The sequence below is a fragment of the Carcharhinus amblyrhynchos genome, chromosome 4 (assembly GCF_965287045.1).
Source record: "Carcharhinus amblyrhynchos chromosome 4, sCarAmb.v2.hapA, whole genome shotgun sequence".
In the NCBI taxonomy this organism is placed as follows: domain Eukaryota; kingdom Metazoa; phylum Chordata; class Chondrichthyes; order Carcharhiniformes; family Carcharhinidae; genus Carcharhinus; species Carcharhinus amblyrhynchos.
The window spans coordinates 74,646,686-74,669,072 of NC_137327.1; the positions used below are offsets into that span (position 1 = coordinate 74,646,686).

The 22,387-nt window shown below is 43.1% G+C and overlaps 1 protein-coding gene across 1 annotated transcript in view; it reads left to right on the forward strand.

Annotated features, from left to right (window-relative positions):
• Positions 1-22,387, forward strand: part of LOC145342636 (sodium- and chloride-dependent neutral and basic amino acid transporter B(0+)-like) — a 68,870-nt gene that overhangs the window by 39,765 nt on the left and 6,718 nt on the right. The window contains exons 6-10 of the mRNA XM_080188182.1: positions 3,085-3,217; positions 12,191-12,331; positions 14,721-14,949; positions 15,770-15,895; positions 19,978-20,096. Coding sequence (XP_080044308.1) covers positions 3,085-3,217; positions 12,191-12,331; positions 14,721-14,949; positions 15,770-15,895; positions 19,978-20,096 — 748 coding nt within the window. The remainder of the gene's footprint in view (positions 1-3,084; positions 3,218-12,190; positions 12,332-14,720; positions 14,950-15,769; positions 15,896-19,977; positions 20,097-22,387) is intronic.

Below are 22,387 nucleotides of genomic sequence, written 5' to 3' on the forward strand. Positions count from 1 at the left end.
TAAAATTAGAAATGAAACTAAAAGTGACAAAAATTGCAGAAGTAGTGAAGGAAGAATTAAATTTTGTCAGTCAAAAGGGGAAGCAAGAGTGGCAATACTGATGAAGGTTGATGTTTGAGTTCAAAATGGAGAGGATTAACCAGGTACCAGGTCTGAATTTATTGTGTTTATGTTGTGGAACAGAATGAGTTGTTACATTGGTCGAGGCTTTTCTTTTACAGAATGCAAAGTATTCAGAAGGAGATGCATGAGGAAATTTGTCCAAAATCATGTAACGAAAATAGAGTAGTAATACTCGACTTTATTTTCCGGGTCCACATTAGCTTAAGAATGTGTTAATGGTAGAAAAAAGAAGATATCAACACATGCACAGGAGAACTTCCTCAATCAATCTGTCTCCAGTCCAACAATGAAGGAGCAGTGTTGGATTTCACTTTGGAAAAAGAAACCAGCAGAGTGATGTTTTAGAGTAGGGAATCATCGAGCCAACGGTGAGCAAAATACCATCTGGCTTAACGTTCAGTTGTGTAAGAGCAAATTTCAGTGATGTACGAAGGGATCTAGCAGAGTTAACTTTGGAAAAGGTAGTTCCAGGGTAAAGCAGAAGTAGAAAATTGAAATTTAAGGTTTGTTTTTAAGTTTATTTATCAGTGTCACAAGTAGGCTTACATTAACAGTGCAATGAAGTTACTGTGAAAATCTCCTAGTCGCCACACTCCGGTGCCTATTCGAGTACACTGAGGGAGAATTTAACATGGCCAGTGCACCTAACCAGCACATCTTTTGGACTGTGGGAGGAAACCAGAGCACCTGGAGAAAAACCATGCAAACTCCACACAGGCAGTGACCCAAGCCTGGTATCAAACCCGGGTCCCTGGAAGGTTACTCAGGAGAGACAGTTCAGTTGCAAAACATGGCAAATTTCTTAGAAGAACAAAGATAGAACATCTAATGCATCCTGGATGACAAAGAAAATAAAAGTCAGGATAAAACAGACAATGGAGATTCATGACAAATATTCAAACAAAAATTCAATTAATAACCAGGAAGAATATGGTAAGAATAGCAGGAAATTGATCTGTAGAAAGCCGAAAAATCCAAAATATCAACAGAATATTGTGGAGGTGACTGGCTTCTCACTTGCCAGCTGGAGAGACCTGTGTTGCCACGTTTAGGCAAGGCTCCTTGAACCATAAGTGAATCAGGCAGTTGAAAGGCCATCAGTATCAGAATCCCAGGGGCTGATGTCCCACCAACTAAGAGATGCTTGGCAACCAGAGGTTGACATCTCTGACATTGTTACCAAGGAGGAAGTGGCTGCTGCCAGAGCAACACCCACCAGAGGTCCATGATTGCAGAGTGACCCTGGCATGGGGTAAGTGATGGCCAAAGAAGTTTTATAGGGCAGAGGTCATGGGATGAAGTGGGGGAGAGGGGGTGAGGGTTGGTCACAAGGACAGAGTGAGTCTCCCAGTAAGACTCCTTTTCCTGATGCTGGGACCCTCAGTCACAGCCTGTGAACCTCCACATCCCGTTCCCACCCCGCAAGACTACACGTAACTCACACAGGGTTATTTATCGTATTCTGCACATGGTGACAGCTCCACCTGCAGCCGGATTAATATGAGCAGTGGCAGGCTGAGGCCTTTAAATTGTCATTAATTGCCCACTTAAGGATCAACCAATAGACAGGTAATTTGCCCATTACTTCTGTTACTCTCTACACAGGTGCTATCTGCCCTGCTGAATGTTTCATGTTTTCTCTTTTTATTTCAGATTTCCAATGTCAACAGCATTTTGCTTTTGTATTGTCCATTCCATGTCTAGCAATTCTTTGATTTGATTTATTATTGTCACATGTATTAGCATATAATGAAAAGTATTGTTTCTTGTGTGCTATACAGACAAAGCATATTGTTCATAGAGAAGGAAACGAGACAGTGCAAAATGTAATGTTGCAATTATAGCTAGAGTGTAAAGAAAGATCAACTTAATGCCATTCAAATGTCTGACGGCAACAGAGAAGAAACTGTTCTTGAGTCAGTTGGTACGTGACTTCAGACTTTTGTATCTTTTACCTCATAGAAGAAGGTGGAAGAGAGAATATGTGGACTGCTTAATTATTGCTGGCTGCTTTGCCGAGGCACTGGGGTGTGTAGACAGAGTCAATGGATGGGAGGCTGGTTTGCGTGATAGATTGGGCTACATTCACGACTTTTTGTAGTTTCTTGCGGTCTTGGGCAGAGCAGGAGCCATATCAAGCTGTGATACAACCAGAAAAAACGCTTTCTAGGGTGCATCTGTAAAGGTTGGTGAGAATCGTAGCTGACGTGGCAAATTTCCTGCCTTCCTAGAAAGTAGAGGAGTTGGTGGGCTCCCGTAATTATAATGTTGACATGGGGGGAGACCAGGACAGGGTTTTGGTGATCTGAACACCTAGAAACTTGAAGTGCTCGACCCTTTCTACATCGTCTCCATGATCACAGACAGGGACATGTTCCCCTCTATGCGTTCTGAAGTCGAAGACGATCTCCTTCGTTTTGATGACATTCAGGGAGAGATTATTGTCACCGCACCAGTTCACCACATTCTCTATCTCATTCCTGTACTCTGTCATTGTTTGAGATCTGATCCACTGTGGTGGTGTCATCAGCAAACTTGAAAATCAAATTGGAGGGGAATTTGGTGACATAGGTATATAAGGCGTATAGTAGGGGGCTGAAAACACAGCCTTGTGGGGCACTGGTGTTGAGGATGATCAAGGAAGAGGTGTTGTTGCCCATCCTTACTGACTATGGTCTGCGAGTTAGGATCCAATCGCAGAGGGTAAAGCCAAGGCCCAGGCCACGGAGTTTGGAGATGAGATTTGTGGTAATAATAGTGTTGAAGGCTGAGCTGGAGTCAATAAATTCTTGCATTCCTTGGGTCCTTCTCTGTCCTGATGGCAGAAGGAGATAAAGGCTGGTTGCCATAAACACAAAGAAAAAAATATCAAATTTGATTTCAATAATTGTCTAAAACCTGAACTTTATGTAATGAACAGTATCTTGGCATGAGGTGTTTTCATTTTTCATTTTTTTTCAGTAAGGTGGCTTTGCGGCGATCAAGTTCAATCGATGAAACTGGGGAGATTGTCTGGTACTTAGCTCTGTGTTTGCTTCTGGCCTGGATTCTAACTGCGATATCAGTATCGAGAGGAATCAAGTCTTCAGGAAAGGTAACATGATTGACGATGATTAGTGTCAAACTGTGACAAAATAAACATTTCTGTAACAATAAAACTCAAATTTATAAATCATTTGTGAAGTGAACTGGTTTATCTCACGGATGATGTTAACCGTGACTGTTAGGGGAGTGAGAGAGCCATAATTCGTGAGCACTGGAGGCCTGAATGAATTGTGAGGATTTTTCTCCTGAAAGACAGCAGTTGATCAGATATTTTTCCACACCTTAAATCTCTAATCTAATTTTGTGCTGAAACTTGCGAGAAATGTGAGCTGGTAAATGCATTCCAAGGGCAATGGGATATCTTTGTGAATTTGGAGAAAACTGTGCATCTCTAGAACCAATAAGATTTATAAATTAAGAAAACATCTGGGGGATAACTAAAATGGAGAGTGAATTAGAGTGGTAAATCAGATAAAATAAGAAATAAAGATAGGGAGAGAAAGCTTATATTAAGAGAAAAAGAAGAAAGAAATAAATCGGAAGTAAATAAAAAAATTAAAACTTAATTTGTTTAATTTCTGAAAACAATTTTATTATCGATTTTCAACTCCGCAGTTTAAATTTTTCAATGTCAGTGTCCAAGTGGTTAATTGGCATTGGATTAACAAATTATCACATTGGTTTAAAGGTGTTTATTAATAGAGATAAAATAACAGGAGGCGAAGAGCAAGACAAACAGTAGATTGGCGTAAATAAATCAGTAAATTTGGAAGATTTCTAACTGCTCACATCTCAGCTAGTTTTGTTAGTAAAGCAAGAATAAAAATAATAGGATATACCAGATGAATATGTGGCTGGAGAAATGGTGTAGGAGGGAGGGATTCTGACCTGGGACATTGGGACTGGTTCCAGGAAGGTGGGACTAGTACAAGCAGGACACGTTACATCGGCACAAAACCAGGACCAAGGTCCGTAGGGTGCGGGGGAGGGGGGAGTATGTGAAATCTGTGCTGCAGAATGGAGTGCTGCAGTGATATGAAAGGCTGCCAGGTGACATGGGGACATGGAGATTAAAGTAACCTGCCCCGTTCAAAATTTGCACAGCTAACAGGTAAGAATGCCGATGTTAATCGCAGGGCTGCCTGAAATCACCGGCCAGGGTGACCTTGAGGTCTGCCAGGGCTGGAAGAGGCAGGCCAGCCACAAAATTCCTATCTGAGGGGAGAGTAATGAGGCCAACCCCTTCCCCCCACCCCCCAGCCCAAACCCACAGAACCCTTCAGAGATACTTGGCAATGGTAGAGAGGCAAATGGCCACTGGACCTGACGCATCCAGTGTCCCAGTGCCAGAACGCTGGTGACAGTACACTGCACCGTTTGCACTACTTTGTCATGTGGCCTAAAGGGTGGCTTGAATAGGTTTCTGAGGGGAAGGGGGCCTGAGTGTAGAGTCTGGGTTGTGGGGGTCTGGTCACCCTCATGCATGCATGATGTGGGGGGGTATCCATTATTTATGAATCGGGGGCTGGCTGCCCCTCTTTGGTGAGGGGTTTGCTGGTGCTCACCTGGTCAGTGGTGGACAGGAGAGGCACGATTTTTTTTTGGAGGGTATCCTTTAGAAATGACACAGCAATCTTGGAACAGCAAGTCTGGCTGACATGTTCCCTGAGTTCAGCTCATGAGCATCTTCCAGGTGGGGGAATCGCACCTGACAGAGCTGCTAACGCCAGTGGGAAACACTCCATGTTTCCCGCTGGCATGGGCACTTAGTTCCAAATCGGGAAAATTGTCGCCATAGTAAATGAATTAATAGCACAAAAAAAAGACTGGTTATTATGTAGTTGCAATTACAGAGACATGGCTGCAGAGTTACCAAGGATCTTAATTAATAGAAACGACAGACAAAAAGGGAAAGGAGGTGGGGTAGTACTTTTAGTAAAGGAGGAAATCGATAGTGAAGAGGGATATTGACTTGGAAAGTCATGATGTGGAATCTATATGGGTAGAGATGTCCTTGCACTAAGAGCTATAAGTATACATTTTCAAATTTGCCAAAATAATGGTGCAAACCTCTTCCGTTTTCTTCGCTACTTCAGCACTTAGAGGGAGTGGGCTTACCAGTAAGATCAGGCGAGAAATGAAAAACGGTTTTTCACCTCTTGCAACGTTACCGGCACAGATTTGCCCACAAAATCGTGCCCAAAGAGGGCTATCATCTGGACTCCCTTGCCGTTACCTGCACACTGATTGAGGTCCTCACCAGCGAAGATCATGTATGGTCCCCACCAACAGGGACCAGACATAACATCCTCACCGTTGGGAACGGAGGCCATTGAACCCTCCCCACCGGTGGTCAGGGGCAGGGCCAGGCAGTGTTTGCCTGGCACCCTAGCATTGCCAACAAGGTGTGGGGGGTGATCCTGAGAGAAGGTAGGACCGTGATGGGGGGAGGCAATGGGGGCAATTCCATGAGGGAAGGGGGATCTCTGCAGGAGATGTTTGATCAACTGGGGCAGCAATCGGGTGGGGAGGGACAATCAGCCAGGCCAGCAATTGGAATCGGATGGCAATTGGCCGGGGCAGCAAATGGGGGTTATGGGTGATCAGGGAGGACAGCGATCGGGGAGTCGATGTACAGAGAGGTGATCAGCGGGATGGAGTCATTGTGTGGAGGAGGGCTGGTGTCGAGGATCCCCCTTCACTTTGTATGCTGTGTGTACACAGCGCATTAGGAGATTGGGGCACCTGCGTAATGACACCCCTGGAGCTCTGCAGCCGCCTTCATTTTTTTCAACTCGCCGAAAAATCAAGTATGAAACTTTCTGTTTCTGTGCTCGTTCAGGCCTGAGAAGTTCTTTTGTAAGATTACAGATTACACCATTAGAATTTATTTCATAAGATCGCACCCTTAGAATCTTCGGAAAGATCTGGCTCCAAAAATCTGATCCGCGATAGGCAAGAATGGGATATCTATCTTCCAAGCCCTGTTTTGTCGTGGAATGGCTTCAAGCCCTCTTTTGCTGCAAATCTATTAGCATAGAAATGACTATATTTAAACGTAGATACGCAATTTGGTTTGACTGCTACCATCCTCCCAGATGCATCCCACCTTGCCGGCGAGACATCACACTAGCGAGATTCACTAATACCATGCAGTGGCGGAGACCCGGCATCATGGTCAAATTAGGGGATCGGAGGCCATTGAAGCTCCTGGGTCGTCAGGGTATGGTCAGATAGTGCCCACCGGGATGTTCCAACGTGGCTATGCCCATCAGGCACTCTGGCAATGCCCAATTGACACCCTGTCAGTGCCCGGTTGAGCACCATAAGTGCCAGGAGCAGTACCAAGGAGATTGGCCTAAGGTGGGGGTGGAGCCTGAGTGGGGGTGGGGCTGTGACAGGGAGTATGCACAATGATGAAAAGCTTATGCAAGGGGGAACTCTGAAAGGGGGTGGTCATCAAGGGGGGAGCTCTCCAAGGGGATGGGTCTTATGCGGCGGAGGCAAGCAGGGGTGAACCACAGAGTCACTCATGAGGGTGCCATGTCAGGGGTCCGCCAGGGTACTTAACAACAGGGTCCTGATGCCCCGATGTGAGTAACACGTGAGTGTAGCAACGCTACTGATGATGGGAGGGGCTCCGTTATCCAAGAGAGGTGGGGGGAGGTCCCCTGGTGCACTAGTAGATCAAGATGCCCTGTGCCATGGCACCCAACAGCTCTGAAGCCGGCTTCACCGGCGTACCTCTGCTCCACCTGCCTTAATGGTGTAAAGCTCCCAGCTATCAAAAAAATTGACAAAGTGCTGAAAGATTGAGAATCACTGACCAGTTACCCTGAAGTGAGTACTGGGGAAGAAGTTAGATACTATTATAGAACATGTGATTACAGGACATTTGGAAAGCATTAATAGAATTGGATTAAGCCAGCATGGAATTATGAAAGACAAATCACGCTTAATGATTCAACTTAAGTTTTTTCAGGATGCAACTAGTAGAATAGATAAGGGAAAACCAGTGGATGTAGTTCATTTGGACATTCAAAAGGCTTTTGATAAGGTTCCTCATAAGAGGTTAATGGGCAAAATTCAAGTATATAGCATGGGGGTAATATATTGGCATGGACCAAGAATTGGTTGACAGACGGGAAATAGAGCTAAATGGGTCTTCTTCCGAGTCATGATGTGGATATGCCGGCATTGGACTGGGGTAAACACAGTAAAAAGTCTGACAACACCAGGTTTTAGTCCAACCGATTTATTTGATAGTAAACTCACTAGCTTTCGAGGGGTTTCCCTCTTCTTCAGGTGAATGGAGAGTTCTGGCCTCAGACAGAGCATATACAGCTGCTGTTCAAGTCCTAAAAGTGGCCGACAATGTGTGTGGAAGGAGCACTGATCACAGGTTAAAGAGATGTGTATTGTCTCCAGACAGTACAGTAAGTGAGGTTTTGCAAACCCAGGCAAGTCACGGGGGTTACAGATAGTGCGACATGAACCCAAGATCCCTGTTGAGACCGTCCTCGTGTGCAGAACTTGGCTATCAGTCTCTGCTCAGCGACTCTGCGCTGTCGTGTGTCGTGAAGGCTGCCTTGGAGAATGCTTACCCGAAGGTCAGAGGCTGAATGCCCGTGACCACTGAAGTTGGTCACCCCCAGCTTTTGTCGCGACACTACGGACTTTCTACAGAAACTCAGCACACATGGAGCAGTTGAACCAGGGACACTCCTCGTCACAATGGATGTCTCAGAGCTCCACACCAACGTCCCCCACAACGATGGCATTGCTGTGACTGCCTCAGTACTCAATGCTGACAACTGCCAGTTTCCAGATGCAATTTTACAACTCATCCACTTTATCCTGGACCACAATGTCTTCACCTTCAACAACCAGTTTTTCATCCAGACACACGGAACAGCCGTGGGGACCAAATTTGCACCTCAATATGCCAACATCTTCATGCACAGGTTCGAACAAGACTTCTTCACTGCACAGAATCTTCAACCGATGCTATACACTAGATACGTCGATGACATTTTCTTCCTTTGGCCTCATGGTGAACAATCACTGAAACAACTATATGATGATATCAACAAATTCCACCCCACCATCAGACTCACCATGGACTATTCCCCAGAATCAGTTGCATTCTTGGACACACGCATCTCCATCAAGGATGGTCACCTCAGCACCTCACTGTACCGCAAGACCACAGACAATCTCACAATGCTCCACTTCTCCAGCTTCCACCCTAAACATGTTAAAGAAGCCATCCCCTATGGACAAGCCCTCCGTATACACAGGATTTGCTCAGATGAGGAGGATCGTGACAGACACCTCCAGACGCTGAGAGATGCCCTCATAAGAACAGGATATGGCGCTCGACTCATAGATCGACAGTTCCGATGCGCCACAGCGAAAAACCGCACCGATCTCCTCAGAAGACAAACACAGGACACAGTGGACAACAAAGGGTACTCTGTCCAGTACTTCCCTGGAGCGGAGAAGCTACGACATCTTCTCCGGAGTCTTCAACATATCATTGATGAAGACGAACATCTCGCCAGGGCCATCCCCACACCCCCCACTTCTTGCCTTCAGACAACCACGGAACCTCAAACAGACCATTGTTCGCAGCAAACTACCCAGCCTTCAGGAGAACAGTGACCACACAACTTTGCCACAGCAACCTCTGCAAGACATGCCGGATCATCGACATGGATACCATCATCACACGTGAGAATACCATCCACCAGGTACACAGTACATACTCTTGCAACTCAGCCAACATTGTCTACCTGATACGTTGCAAGAAAGGATGTCCCGAAGCATGGTACACTGGGGAGACCATGCAGACGCTACGACAACGGATGAATGAACATCGTTCGACAGTCACCAGGCAAGACTGTTCCCTTCCTGTTGGCAAACACTTCAGTGGTCACGGGCATTCAGCCTCTGACCTTCGGGTAAGCATTCTCCAAGGCGGCCTTCACGACACACGACAGCGTAGAGTCGCTGAGCAGAGACTGATAGCCAAGTTCTGCACACATGAGGACGGTCTCAAAGGGATCTTGGCTTCATGTCGCACTATCTGTAACCCCCATGACTTGCCTGGGTTTGCAAAACCTCACTTACTGTACTGTCTGGAGACAATACACATCTCTTTAACCTGTGATCAGTGCTCCTTCCACTCACATTGTCGGCCACTTTAGGACTTGAACAGCAGGTTAGGTGTAAAGATTCGCATTCTAATCAGTAATCTGTAAACTGTGCTTTATATGCTCTGTCTGAGGCCAGAACTCTCCATTCACCTGAAGAAGAGGGAAACCCCTCGAAAGCTAGTGAGTTTACTATCAAATAAATCGGTTGGACTAAAACCTGGTGTTGTCAGACTTTTTACTGTCTTCTTCCGAGTGGCAGGCAGTGACTTTTGGGATGGTGCAGAAATCAATGCTTGGCCCCAAATGTAACATTTCCAGGTTTGCTGATGATACAAAACTTGGTGAAATTGTGAGTTGTCTGGTAGATGCGAGGAGGCTTCAAGGTGATTTAAACAAAATGATTGAGTAAGCAAACACATGGTAGATGCAATACAGGGTGGCTAAAAGTGAAGTTATATACCTTGTTATTAAAAAAGGAAAGGAAAAGTAGAGTGGAATTTTCTCAAAAAATTATGTGTGTAAAACAGACGAAAAAATAGGAGGTGTTCTCTCTTTTTTGTTCAGAGAGGTAAGTAATAGGAATTTACGGTTCACAATGTACAATACAGAAGCCATAATATGAATCTCACTAGTAGGGGGATAGTGGAATCTCAACTCGCCTGTGAGCCAGCTACTGAGCTCTAGGGCGCCATTGTGCAGGCGCCCCGATCTCCCTTCCTGGATGCAAGCTGATTTCGTCAGCAGAACATGGCCAGCAAGATCGGGAGAGCCGAGAAACTGGGCACGAACCTAGTTTTTCACTCTCATCCTATCTTACTGGCTCGCCACACTGGTCAATCGGTGTAGCAAGCTGGTACGATCCTGCCTGTAGTATCTAAATGGTGATATCATTGTAAAGTATAGATAGATGAAGGGATCTGGGTGTCCTTGTCCACCAGTCATGAATGTGGAGTAGCAGTTGCAGCAAGAAATTAGGAAGGCAAATGGTAAGTTTATTTCATGGCAAGAGAGTTTGAGCTCAGAAGTAGGGATGACTTACTGCAGTTTTACAGGGCCTTGGAGTATTGTGTGCAGTTTTGGTCTCCCTACCAGAGGGAGTATATCCGAGTTGACTGGACTGATACCAGGGTTGGTTGGACTGTCGTGTGAGAAGAGGTTGGTTTGACTGGGCTTGTATGTACTAGAATTTAGAAGGGTAAGATGGGATCTGATTGAAACACATAAAATTCTAACAGGACTGGACATATTATTTAGATGCTGTGAGAATGTTTTCTTTGGCTGGGAAGTCTGTATCTGGGGATGTAGTTTCAGGATACAAGATAGACCATCTGGGATTGAGATAAGGACAAATGTTTGTAATTTTCATAAATGACCTGGATGAGGAAGTGGAGGGACGGGTTGGTGAGTTTGCTGATGACACGAAGGTTGGTGGTGTTGTGGATAGTTTGGAGGGATGTCACAAGTTGCAGCGTGACATAGATAGGATGCAAGCCTGGGTGGAGAAGTGGCAGATGGACTTCAACCCGGATAAATGTGTAGTGGTCAATTTTGGCAGGTCAAATGGGATGAAGGAGTATAATATCAAGGGTAAGACTCTTGGCAGTGTAGGGGATCAGAAGGACCTTGGGGTCCGGGACAATAGGACTCTTAAATCGGCCTCACAGGTAGAGGATGTGCTTAACGAGGAGTATAGTGTACTGGCGTTCATCAATCGAGGAATTGAGTTTAGGAGTCGGGAGATAATGCTGCAGCTTTATAAGACCCTAGTCAGACCCCTGTTGGAGTACTGTGCTCAGTTCTGGTCGCCTCATTACAGGAAGAATGTGGAAGATGTTGAAAGGGTGCAGAGGAGATTTACAAGGATGTTGCCTGGATTAGGTGGCATGCCTTATGAGGATGGGTTGAGGGAGCTCGGTCTTTTCTCCTTGGAGAGACGAAGGATGAGAGGTGACCTGATAGAAGTGTATAAGGTGTTGAGAGGTGTAGATCGGGTGGATTCTCAGAGGCTTTTTCAAGGGCTGAAATGGTTGCTACGAGAGGACACAGTTTTAAGGTGCTGGGGAGTCGAGTTAAGGTACAGAGGAGATATCAGGGCTAAGTTTTTCACTCAGACGGTTGTGGGTGAGTGGAATCGCCTGCTGTCTGTGGAGGCAAATTCGATAGGGTCTTTTAAGAAACTTCTGGATGAGTACATGGGACTTAATAGGATTGACAGTTATAGGTAAGCCAAGTAGGTAGGGATATCATCGGCGCAACTTGCGGGCCGAAGTTTTTCTCTGTTCTATTAAATGTCTTCACTCAAAGGCTCATAACCTTGTGGAACTCTCTACCGTAGAAGCCTGTGGAGGCCAAGTCACAGAATAAAATCAAGAATTTTTTTTAGATTTTAATGGCAGGAAGGGGTATGAGGAGAAAGAGAAAATATGGTATTGAGGTAGATGATCAACCATGATCATATTGATTCTCATTCAATTGACTATTGAAGGGCCAATTAACTTGCTCCTGGTCCTAGTTACTATGTTTATTTTGCTGTTTGAATTGAACATAAGTAAAAGTGGCCCAGATTCTCCTACCTCTCCCACAGCTGGGAGGGAAATTTGGCTGAGCGCCAAATTCTCTATTCCTGTTGGCAGTAGCAGTGGGGTATGAACGACTGGAGAATTCCAGCCAGTATCTATCATTATTTTTACAGCAAGATTCTGCCAAATTTTGTCCTATTTAAATTTAAGTACCAAATTCAATGTTAACTATACTTTAAAACAGTTATTCTCTCATTATTTATGGTTTGTCATTAGTGAATTCAATACAGGTTTATGTTGTACCAGCAATGTAAGAAAATCTAACAATTTACTCTCCATGGTCAGGTGGTTTATTTCACTGCAACATTCCCTTATCTGGTTCTCAGCATACTGTTAATCCGAGGTGCTACTCTGGAGGGAGCCTATAAAGGAATTGAATATTATATTGGAACCCAGTCAAACATCAATAGACTGAGAGATGCTGAGGTAAACACAGCAGGATAATCCATAGAACTTCAAATGCATTCTTCAGTCAAATTGCTTCATGTTTCACTTTTATTTATGTTCCCGATTTATGACAAGTCTGAAGTAAAAGCTGTGTTGATTTTATATTGTTAACCTAAGGGGAAACTAATTTCAGCCATTGCATGTTAGTAGATAGCATGAGAAGGAAGTTACAACTAAGATCTGGTGATAAAAGTTAATGATTTTAATTCATGCTTTTTATAAATGGGATGGAATATGGTGGCAGAAATGAACGGTAATGAGATGAAACAATAATGGGATGAAATGGGAGATGATAGACTTATAAGGGATAGGGCAGAACATAACACTATACAGTACCTACCATATCATTTTAGTAGCTTCTAAACAATTCACCAATAAAATTCTTGGCTAAATATGTAAATATTTCATTCATCTATATGAGAGCTCACAAAGTAACAATTAAGTCAGCAATAAATATTTTGACATGCAATTGTGAAGGATGTGATAACAGGACACTTAGAAAGTATCAACAGATTGCGACAAAATCAACATGAATTTATGAAAGGGAAAACATTAGCTAGATTCTCTGGACCTGAAAACCTAGATTCTCTCATCCCACCAGGAGCAGACCACACCCATGAGTTTCCTGGCAGCGTGGAGCAGATTCAGTGGGAAATCCAGTTGATAGCAGCAGGACCAGAGAATCCCGTCACCTGTGAATGGTGGGCTGCCTCCCACTGCCATGGCTGGGAGGAGAGAGAAACCCACCCCATGTTTGACAAATCAACTGGAGTATTTTCAGAATGTAACTAGTAGAATAGATAAGGGTGAACCTTATGCATTTGTAGTATATTTGTAGTACAGTAGTGCATTTGGATACTTCAAAAGCTTTTAATAAATTCCAACATGAGAGGTTAACGTGCAAGATTAAAACATATAGATATTTTCAGATTGAGAATTGGTTAGCAGACAGGAAACAGGAGGAATAAATGGGATTTTTTTGAAGTGGCAGTTAGTGACTCATGGGGCCCACAGCGATTAATGCTTAGGCCTCACTAGTCAAGATGTATAGCAATGATTTGGGTGAGAGAACCAAATGTAATATTTCGAAGTTTGTTATCGATATAAAACTTGGTGGGAATATGAGTGGTGAGGCGGATGTTAAAAGGCTACAAACTGATTCAGATGAGTTGAGTGAGTGAGCAAGTACTTGGCAGATGCAATTTGATGTGGATAAATGTGAAGTTATCCACTTTGAAGGAGATCCAGAATGGCAGCATTTTATTTAACTAGTGATAGATTGGGAAATGTATTGATGTACAAAGGGTCCTAGTATACCAGTCACTAAAAACAAGCATGCAGGTACAGCAAACAGTTTGGAAGCAAATGGTATGTTGGCCTTCATTGCAAAAGGACCTGGGTACAGGAGCAAGAATGTCTTATTCCAGCTGTACAGAGCCTTGCTGAGACCAGACCTTGAATATTATGTGGAGTTTTCATGAGACAGGATATACTTGCCAGCAAGGAAGTACAGCAAAGGATCACCAGGCAATTCTTGTGATAGCAAGACTATTGTACAGGGAGCAATTGAGTAGGCTGGGTTTGTATTCACTGAAATTTAGAAGAATGAGAGGAGACCTTATTGAAACATTTAAAATTCTAATAGGGCTGAACAAACTGCATGCAGGGATATTGTAAGCTCTGTTTTTTTTTGGCGGGGTATGTCTACAACCAAGGATCACAGTCTCAGGATAGAGGGTAAGTCATACAGGATTTAAATAAGAATTTTTTTCATTCAGAGGATGGTTAACCAGTGGAATTTTCTACCAAAGAATGCTGCGGAGGCTCAGTCACTGGATATATTTAAGAAGGAAACAGGTAGATTTCTGGATTCTAAAGGTATCAAGGGAGATGGGGAGAGCATGGGACTATAGTTCTGAGACAGCTTCAGACGTGATCATATTGAATGATGGAGCAGGGCCAAAAGGCCTACTCCTGCTATTTTCTATGCTTCTATATTTCTAATTTATTAACATTGAGAGTTAATATTTAATTTTAACAAAACTCTGATGGACTTCTGATGCACCTTAGATTTGTGCTTCTTTCACCAAAGGTGACCCTTAATTAAAATAAATCATAAGTTGTTTGAAAACATAGCAGTGCAAGGTATTTGAGCCCCAAAGGGAATTAGACAGGGAGACAGTGTGAATGTCTGACTATTTAAGGAAGACTGTATTGGCTAAAGGAATTTTCATTCAGTCAGCTCCCCATCAAGCTCTGGTGCTGATTCCCATGTACTTCTCATTGTCATTGCAGTTTTATCTACCATAGTTTAGCAAACTCAAGTAAATAGTTCGACAACAGATTAATTCTACCTTCTATTTCCCAGGTCTGGAAAGATGCTGCAACACAAATTTTCTTTTCGGTGTCAGTCGCTTGGGGAGGTTTAATAACCCTGTCATCCTACAACAAGTTCCACAATAACTGTTATTCAGATGCCATTGTTGTCTGTATTGTTAATTGTGGAACAAGTGTGTTTGCTGGATTTGCCATCTTCTCCGTCCTTGGACACATGGCTCATGTACAAGATAAGCCAGTTCCAGAGGTTGCAAAGTCAGGTAACAGCAGCATCAATATCTCCAGTTAAAATGGTTCCGAAAGTATAACATAAAACTGGCCTTGCTCAACAATCTCAGCCATTCTACTCTGTTGACACAAACCAATTTGAACTGGAGATATTTTAACATAAATGTTCTAAAGTTCAAACAAACAACCACAGCACTAACTGTCAAGCTGCTTGTAATTCATTAACTGGAGTAACTAGATCTAGCAGAAATATCAACCAGGTCACACACCATTAACCATCGATTAGAATATCAGATTCTGTTTGGAGATTGGATGATTCAATAGGTTAGACCTATTCTTGGATCTCAGAGCAAGCACTAATTCAGCTCACATTGATGGGACTAATGTCTTTCCTGACTGCTGAGCGTAAGAGACCTACTTGAAAAGAATTAAGGTATTCTACACTTTGGTCCTTGTGGACAAAGGTCATGAAGCAAAAAAAAACACTGAATTAGTCACATTGTTCAGCTGTCCTGGAGTCCTTTGAGTAATGAGAAAATGTACCACTACTGTAAGCTCTTCTGAGAGTGGGAATGAGGCACATTGTTAAGGAAGAATAGAGGGATTTTTACTCTGCAGATAAATGGATCCCTTAAATGGATTCTGCCCCATTCTCCATCACCGACATCACTCATCCTGATGGAAGGAAATCTAGGGTCGCAGGTTGAACACAGAAATACTGAACAAAATGTAGTATTTCTTGGCAATCTAGATTCTAAAGTAATTAATAGGTTTTAAATAAATAATCTTAGTTTACAGTATCTTTCCTTAAGCATCATTAATTGCACCATTTCATTTCAATTCACTCTCTAGGTTTCAGTTTGGCTTTCATTGCCTACCCTGAGGCTCTTGCACATTTGCCAGCGGCACCCTTATGGTCCGTTTTATTTTTCGTCACGCTGGTTACTATGGGGCTCGATAGTGAGTTTGCAATAGTCGGTAAGAATAATCTTACTTTGAATTAATATTGGCAAATTCTCTGCTTTTGAGACTTGAGTGTGGAGGCCCCATCAGTGCATTTCCCACTGGCCAAAATAGCAGGTCACATGCCAGACTCTACACTTGGAACCTCATTAATTATGCACAGAGTTCCCCTCTGAATCTCCTGGCAGTTCAGCTGCTGATTTGTCTGTGCACCATCAGCTGACAGGTTTGAAGGTCCTGATGCTATATCTAAATACCATCACTCTCATATCACTCTCTACAAGTCAGCAATCCAGAGGAAAAAGCCTCAAGAAATCTACTCCTCAATTTAACTACCTTCTACCCTCCTCCTGAACCCGTCACTCACAGGGCACTCATGCCCCACTCTGTAGTTAATAAAGCCCACTAACACCTTTATTTTCTCAGGAGGCTAAGGAAATTCAGCATGTCCACTACAGCTCTTACCAACTTTTACAGATGCACCACAGAAAGTATCTTTTCTGGATGTATCATAGCTTGGTACGGCTCCTGCTCTGACCTAGACTGCAAGAAACTACAAAGGGTCATGAATGAAACCCAGTCCATCATGCAAACCAACCTCCCATCCACTGACTCTGACTATACTTCCTGCTGCCTCAGAAAAGCAGCCAGCATAGTTAAGAACCCCACGCACCCCAGACATATTCTCTTCTACCTTCTTCAGGAAAAAGATACAGAAGTCTGAGATCATGTCCCATATGATTCAAGAACAGCTTCTTCCCTGTTACTAACAGATTTTAAACAGACATCCCTTATATTTAGTTGATCTTTCCCTTTACCCTAACTATGACTATAATACTACATTCTGCATCCTCTCCTTTCCTTCTGTATGAATAGTATGCTTTGTCTGTATAGCGAAACAATACTTTTCATTGCATATCAATACACATGATGGTAGTAAATCAAATCAAATCAAACAAGGGACCAGCAGTACAGTTCAGTTATGAAGACCAACTCGGCATGGAAATAGAGGTTAAGAACCAGTCTGCCTCAGCACAGTGATAAACATTGCATCAGGAGCAGCATAACATTTTGGCAGAAAGGCTTTCTTGCACTCACCTCAAAGTGTCTTGTGAACTGAGGACCACCTTGTGCACACCACTCCAGATCAATCAAGTTTTAGACCATCACAATTTCATTCTTGATGTGACATAGGATTGGAAGGCCTAACGGGAAGCCCAGGGTGGCTGCTTTAATAAGCATTCATGAGATACAAATGAATGGAAACAGCATTCACACCATCAAGCAGCGGGAAGATCAACGTGTCATTGGGAGAATTGCAACATGATTTTATACCAGTAGCTTTCCGACTTTATGTCTCCCACTAGATTTTCTGATCCTGCCTGTCAGCAAGCCTTCCAATAGGCATGATGGAGAATTCTGCCCCACATTTCTGACATTTTACTGATCTATGTACATGGTCCTCTGAATTTTCCTGGACTTTCACTGTTTCTAGCTTTTCACCAATTAGTGTTCTACCTTTTGGGTCCAAAGTGAATGACTTAGCACTTGCCTACATTGATGGCTGTTTGCCACAGGTTAGTCTATTCACCTTACCAAACCACTTCTTAATTTTATGTTTCCATCTACCTCCCATAATCCTTTTCTGCCACTCACTCAATTTCCTAACCAGGACAATAATTTGTACCAAATTCTATAAGGTTCACCTGTAGCTGACAGTCTCTTGTGAGGAACTTCATCAAATACCTTCTCAAAGTTCATATAAATAAAATATCTATAGATATTGGCTTATCACTATCGTCACCACTTCAAAAAATTCAGTGCGCTTGATCCATGCTAGTTATTACTGATGAAGAAAAAGTCTTCAAACTGTAAAATTGTCACCGTATCCTTCATTATCCTAATTTCCCAACAACAGATGTTAGGTTAACGGTCTGTCACACTCCAATTTCCTTCTTTCACCTTTTTTAATTAACAGAGTGAACATACAGGGTAGAATTCTCCAATGTTCCCGCCTGTGGTGGCCCAAAAGTCAACTTTTTGCCGGCTGCTGGTGCATGCCTTGGCAGGTCGGGACACCCGCTGGAGGCCAACATGGAACTGATTTGCATCGCCCTAATAAGATGCAAACGGAGACCCAACCACCCATGCCAAACTCTCTGTAATGTCAACTGAAAAAAAACACACTAGTGTAAAACATATCTGGAACAACGTGGCATGCAGATGTCACTAGACATCTGAACAATGCCTGGGACTACCTCTGGAGTTCAAGATAGAGACCACCAGCAAACCTGGACTCTGGAAGCAGTGGGTGGATGAAACATCTCTCGGTGGATCTTCCACATTCAGCGACCAGACTGAGGTCCATCTTCTGGTCTCAGTTTTCCCAGAGATCCATCTTATTTTTCAATAGTGATATGACTACATGCCATCAGTCCTGACCCGCATTGGAATATGGCCCGAAGCTCCCAGTGCCATAATTAATGAGGCCAAGGTCAAAGATATGGCATATTTTCCCACCAGCCTCTGCAGCGGGAAACACTCCAGGTTCCATTCCTCCATGAACTTAGTTCATAATCTTCCAACTGAGAACAGAAGTTCCTGAAATGAGAAAACTTTGAAAGATTATGTTTAGAGTGTCTGCAATATTCCTTTACCCTCGAGTAGAAATCATCTTGTGCTGATACTCTTTAGTGACATTATTTTCTTTACTGTTGGTGTTTTGTTTGCCTTAATTGTGATGAGTCTCTGACCTTGATTCAATGCAGGTTTCCTTGGAATGTCTCCACCCATTGTAAATATGGATGCAAAGTACTATTCAACATGTCTGCCAATTCCTTTTTTGCATTGACAATATCACTTGTTACCAGTTTTCAAGCATTTCCCATTGCTCCTGACAGCACTCATTTCTTAATGTAATTGTATAAACAATCTTGTGTTGATTTTGACATACCTTCCCAGCTTTCTTCATACACCCTTTTTGTAGCTTTAACTATCGGTTTTGGTGTCTTTGTATGTTCCCCATTCTCCAGGATCATGGCTGTTTCTGCATTTTTGAATACTTTTATTTTCTTCTCCCTTACTTCTTGCATCATTTTTTTGTTTGCTATTTTTGGTACTGTATCATGTGAAATTCTGTTTTCTGATTGAAAATCACTGATATTCTTTTTCTCTACATAGTAACAAATTTGTCCAGTTTATCATTTAGCTCAGGAGTTGGTTAGCTCAGCTGGATGATGAGTGACATGAACAGCACAGGTTGAATTCCCATACCAGCTAAGGTTATTCATCAAGGCCCACCTTCTCAACCTTGCTCAGTGCATGAGATGTGGTGATCCTTACCAGTCAGCTCTCCTCATCAAAGGAAAAAGCAGTTTAAGGTGGTTTGGGACGATGGCAACTTAACCTTTTACCAGTTTGTTGTAATTGTCATCTCATCACATTGAAATCAACCTTAACTAAATATAGAGTCTTAGGAAACTGTTCCATATTTCTCCCATTCAAACACAGTATTGGATGCAATCATGTTAGGATCACAATGAGATTAATTTGTCATATGTCATTAAATTGTTAAACATATCTTACTCATTATTACTAAATCTAATATGGCTTGCCCCTTATTTGTTTTACGACACATTGGGCTGAATTATGAAGGCTATCTGTGGGCAGGAAAGCTGCTTGCATTGACATTGGTGACCAGAGGAAAGGCTGCAATGCCCTATACTGATCACATTCTTGAACATTTGGCCTTCTCTCCACTATGATAAAGCAGTATTAATCTCTCAGAGGAGTCACTATAAATGGTGTCAAGCCACAGCATGGGAATGGAAGCAATCAAGTTCTCAATTTCCTACAGTGATGTATACACAATATTCTTGATGCGCTCCTGGTGCAAAGACAATTTAAGCACACATATGTTTTGTGTGATATTCTGCTTCTCAGGGCTGGCAACCTGATTCAATCTCTTCAATAGTTCTGAAAGTGGACTCATAAATAAGGATAATGTCCTCATCAACTCCTGTATTCCATTGGTAGGTTTCATTGGGCTGTATGAATTATTAATTGATCGCCAAACTCATATAACATTTTTTCATCAGAAATAATTATAACATCATTGCTGGATCAGTTCCCTCAGTATCGACGATCAAAGCGCATTCTTGTGTCGTCTGGTGTTTGCTCGATACTTTTCTTCATCGGCCTATTATGTGTAACACGGGTATGTTGCCTTTTAATAGTATGCATTGTTTTCACATGTAGTGCTGCTTATAACTCTATGCAATCTAATATTTCAAGGATTTGGTGGTTAAGAAGGATCTTGTGTGTTGGTCTGGTTTTTTCCAACTATTTAGTAATATAAAATAGGAAGGTCTTGCTGCAGCTGTATAGGGCATTGGTGAGGCCGCAGCTGGAGTACTGTGTGCAGTTTTTGGGCGCCGCACCTGCGCAAAGATATTTTGGCCTTGGAGGGAGTGCAGAGGAGGTTTACTAGGCTGATACCAGAGTTGAGGGGGTTGAGCTATGAGGAGAGGCTGAATAAACTAGGCTTGTACTCATTAGAGTTTAGAAGAATGAGGGGAGATCTCATTGAGATGTATAAGATGATGAATGGGATGGATAGGATAGAGGTGGAGAGACTCTTCCCGCTCAAAAAAGACAGTAGGACTGGGGGCACAGCCTCAAGATAAAGGGGGGGCGGTTTAGAACAGAGTTGAGGAGGAACTTCTTCACTCAAAGGGTGGTGAATCTCTGGAATTCTCTGCCCGTTGAAGTGGTGGAGGCTGCCTCGCTAAATATTTTTAAGACGCGGGTTGATGGGTTTTTGATAAGAGAGGGGATTAAGGGTTATGGGGAGAGGGCGGGAAAGTGGAACTGAGCCACGACAGATCAGCCATGATCTTATTGAATGGCGGGGCAGGCTCGAAGGGCTGGATGGCCTACTCCTGCTCCTATTTCTTATCTTCTTATGTTCTTATGATGTAGGGTTGACTGTCACTCCCTCTCTGCTGTTACTAAATCCAATGCCTGGAATCTCGTCTTTGATATCATCCTGTGAATCAAACAAACACAGACCCACATTTTCACCATGATGGAATGCCCCTAGTCATGACAAAAATGGCATACGAGTCCAGAAGTTCTGTCTTAGTCACGGCACTTCCTGTCTATCCACTGCCAGGACTGAAATCAGGCTGGGGTTCATTTAGGGAGGCAGCTGCCTCCACTGAAGAGGGATTTTGTAGGCCAGGAGTATGAAACTGAACGTGAGCTGATTAGACCACAGAAGAGCTGGTCTGAATTTTTTTATTCATTCATGGGACAAAAGCATCACCAGCTGGCCAGCATTTATTGCCCACCCCGTTGCCTGAGGGCAGTTGAGAATTAACGATATTGCTGTGGCTCTGGAATCATACATAGGCTAGATCAGATAAGGACGGTAGATTTCCTTCCCTCAAGGACATTAATGAACCAGGTGGATTTTTCTAACAACCCAACAATCGTTCATGGTCATCACCACACTCCTAATTCCAGGTTTTTTTTATTGAATTCAAATTCCAACATCTGCCACGATGAGATTCAAACCTGGGTCCCCAGGACAATAGCTGAGTTTCTGGATTAATAGTCTAGTGACAATACCACTAGGCCAAGCCTCCCCTGAATTGACTTGATGGATTCAAGCAGGGACGCCCCTTTGGATATGATCTCAGACCCCTTTTGGAAAATGTTTGCAGCCTTTTCAATTGTTGAAACTAAACATGATTGAGCATAACTCACTAGAGCTGTCAAAAAACTGTCAAACTTTAAAAGAACTGTGAAAGCTATCAAAAAACAGGCAAAACTCATTGGAAATGTCAAAGTTGTCAATGGATTTAACTCTGCTGGGTTTCACATTAAAGAAAAAAACTGGTTGGCTCAAAATATAATCAGTGTTTGAAATGTCTGTCAGCATAAATCTGAGGGTTATCATTATAGGATTTGCTGCATGACTTATTTTACCACCTAACATTATCACCATATGGTGCCACTTAATTGAGCAATGTGATTGGCAGCTCAGAGTGGCTAAAGAATAGTTTGTTTTCAAAAGCGATTAGTTAAAGAAATTCCAATATTTTGATCTTTCTTAAGTTAATGAGAACATTTTTGTAATAGTAGTGTTATCACAGGCACAATTTTACTTTTTGTCAGCCTGGCTCCTGAGCCTTGCCTGTGATAGATAACAGATGAGCTGGCATGGAAGGGGTAGGCCAAATGGCATTAAATTTGCATGGGGCTATAATTGGCCTGAGGGACGGGAGAGCATAGAGGGTATAGGGAGGCCATGAAGGCTGGAACGAAGGGCAGGGGTTGGTGTAGGGGGTATGGGAGATCTTTGGAGGTGAGTTGAGAGACATAAGTTGGCATAATGGATATGAGGGACCATGAGGATGGTGGAGCATACAATGGTATGGTTTGAAATGGATGGAGGAATGGGGGGGTATATGGGATGGGGTGAGAGCTGTTTTTATTTTAATC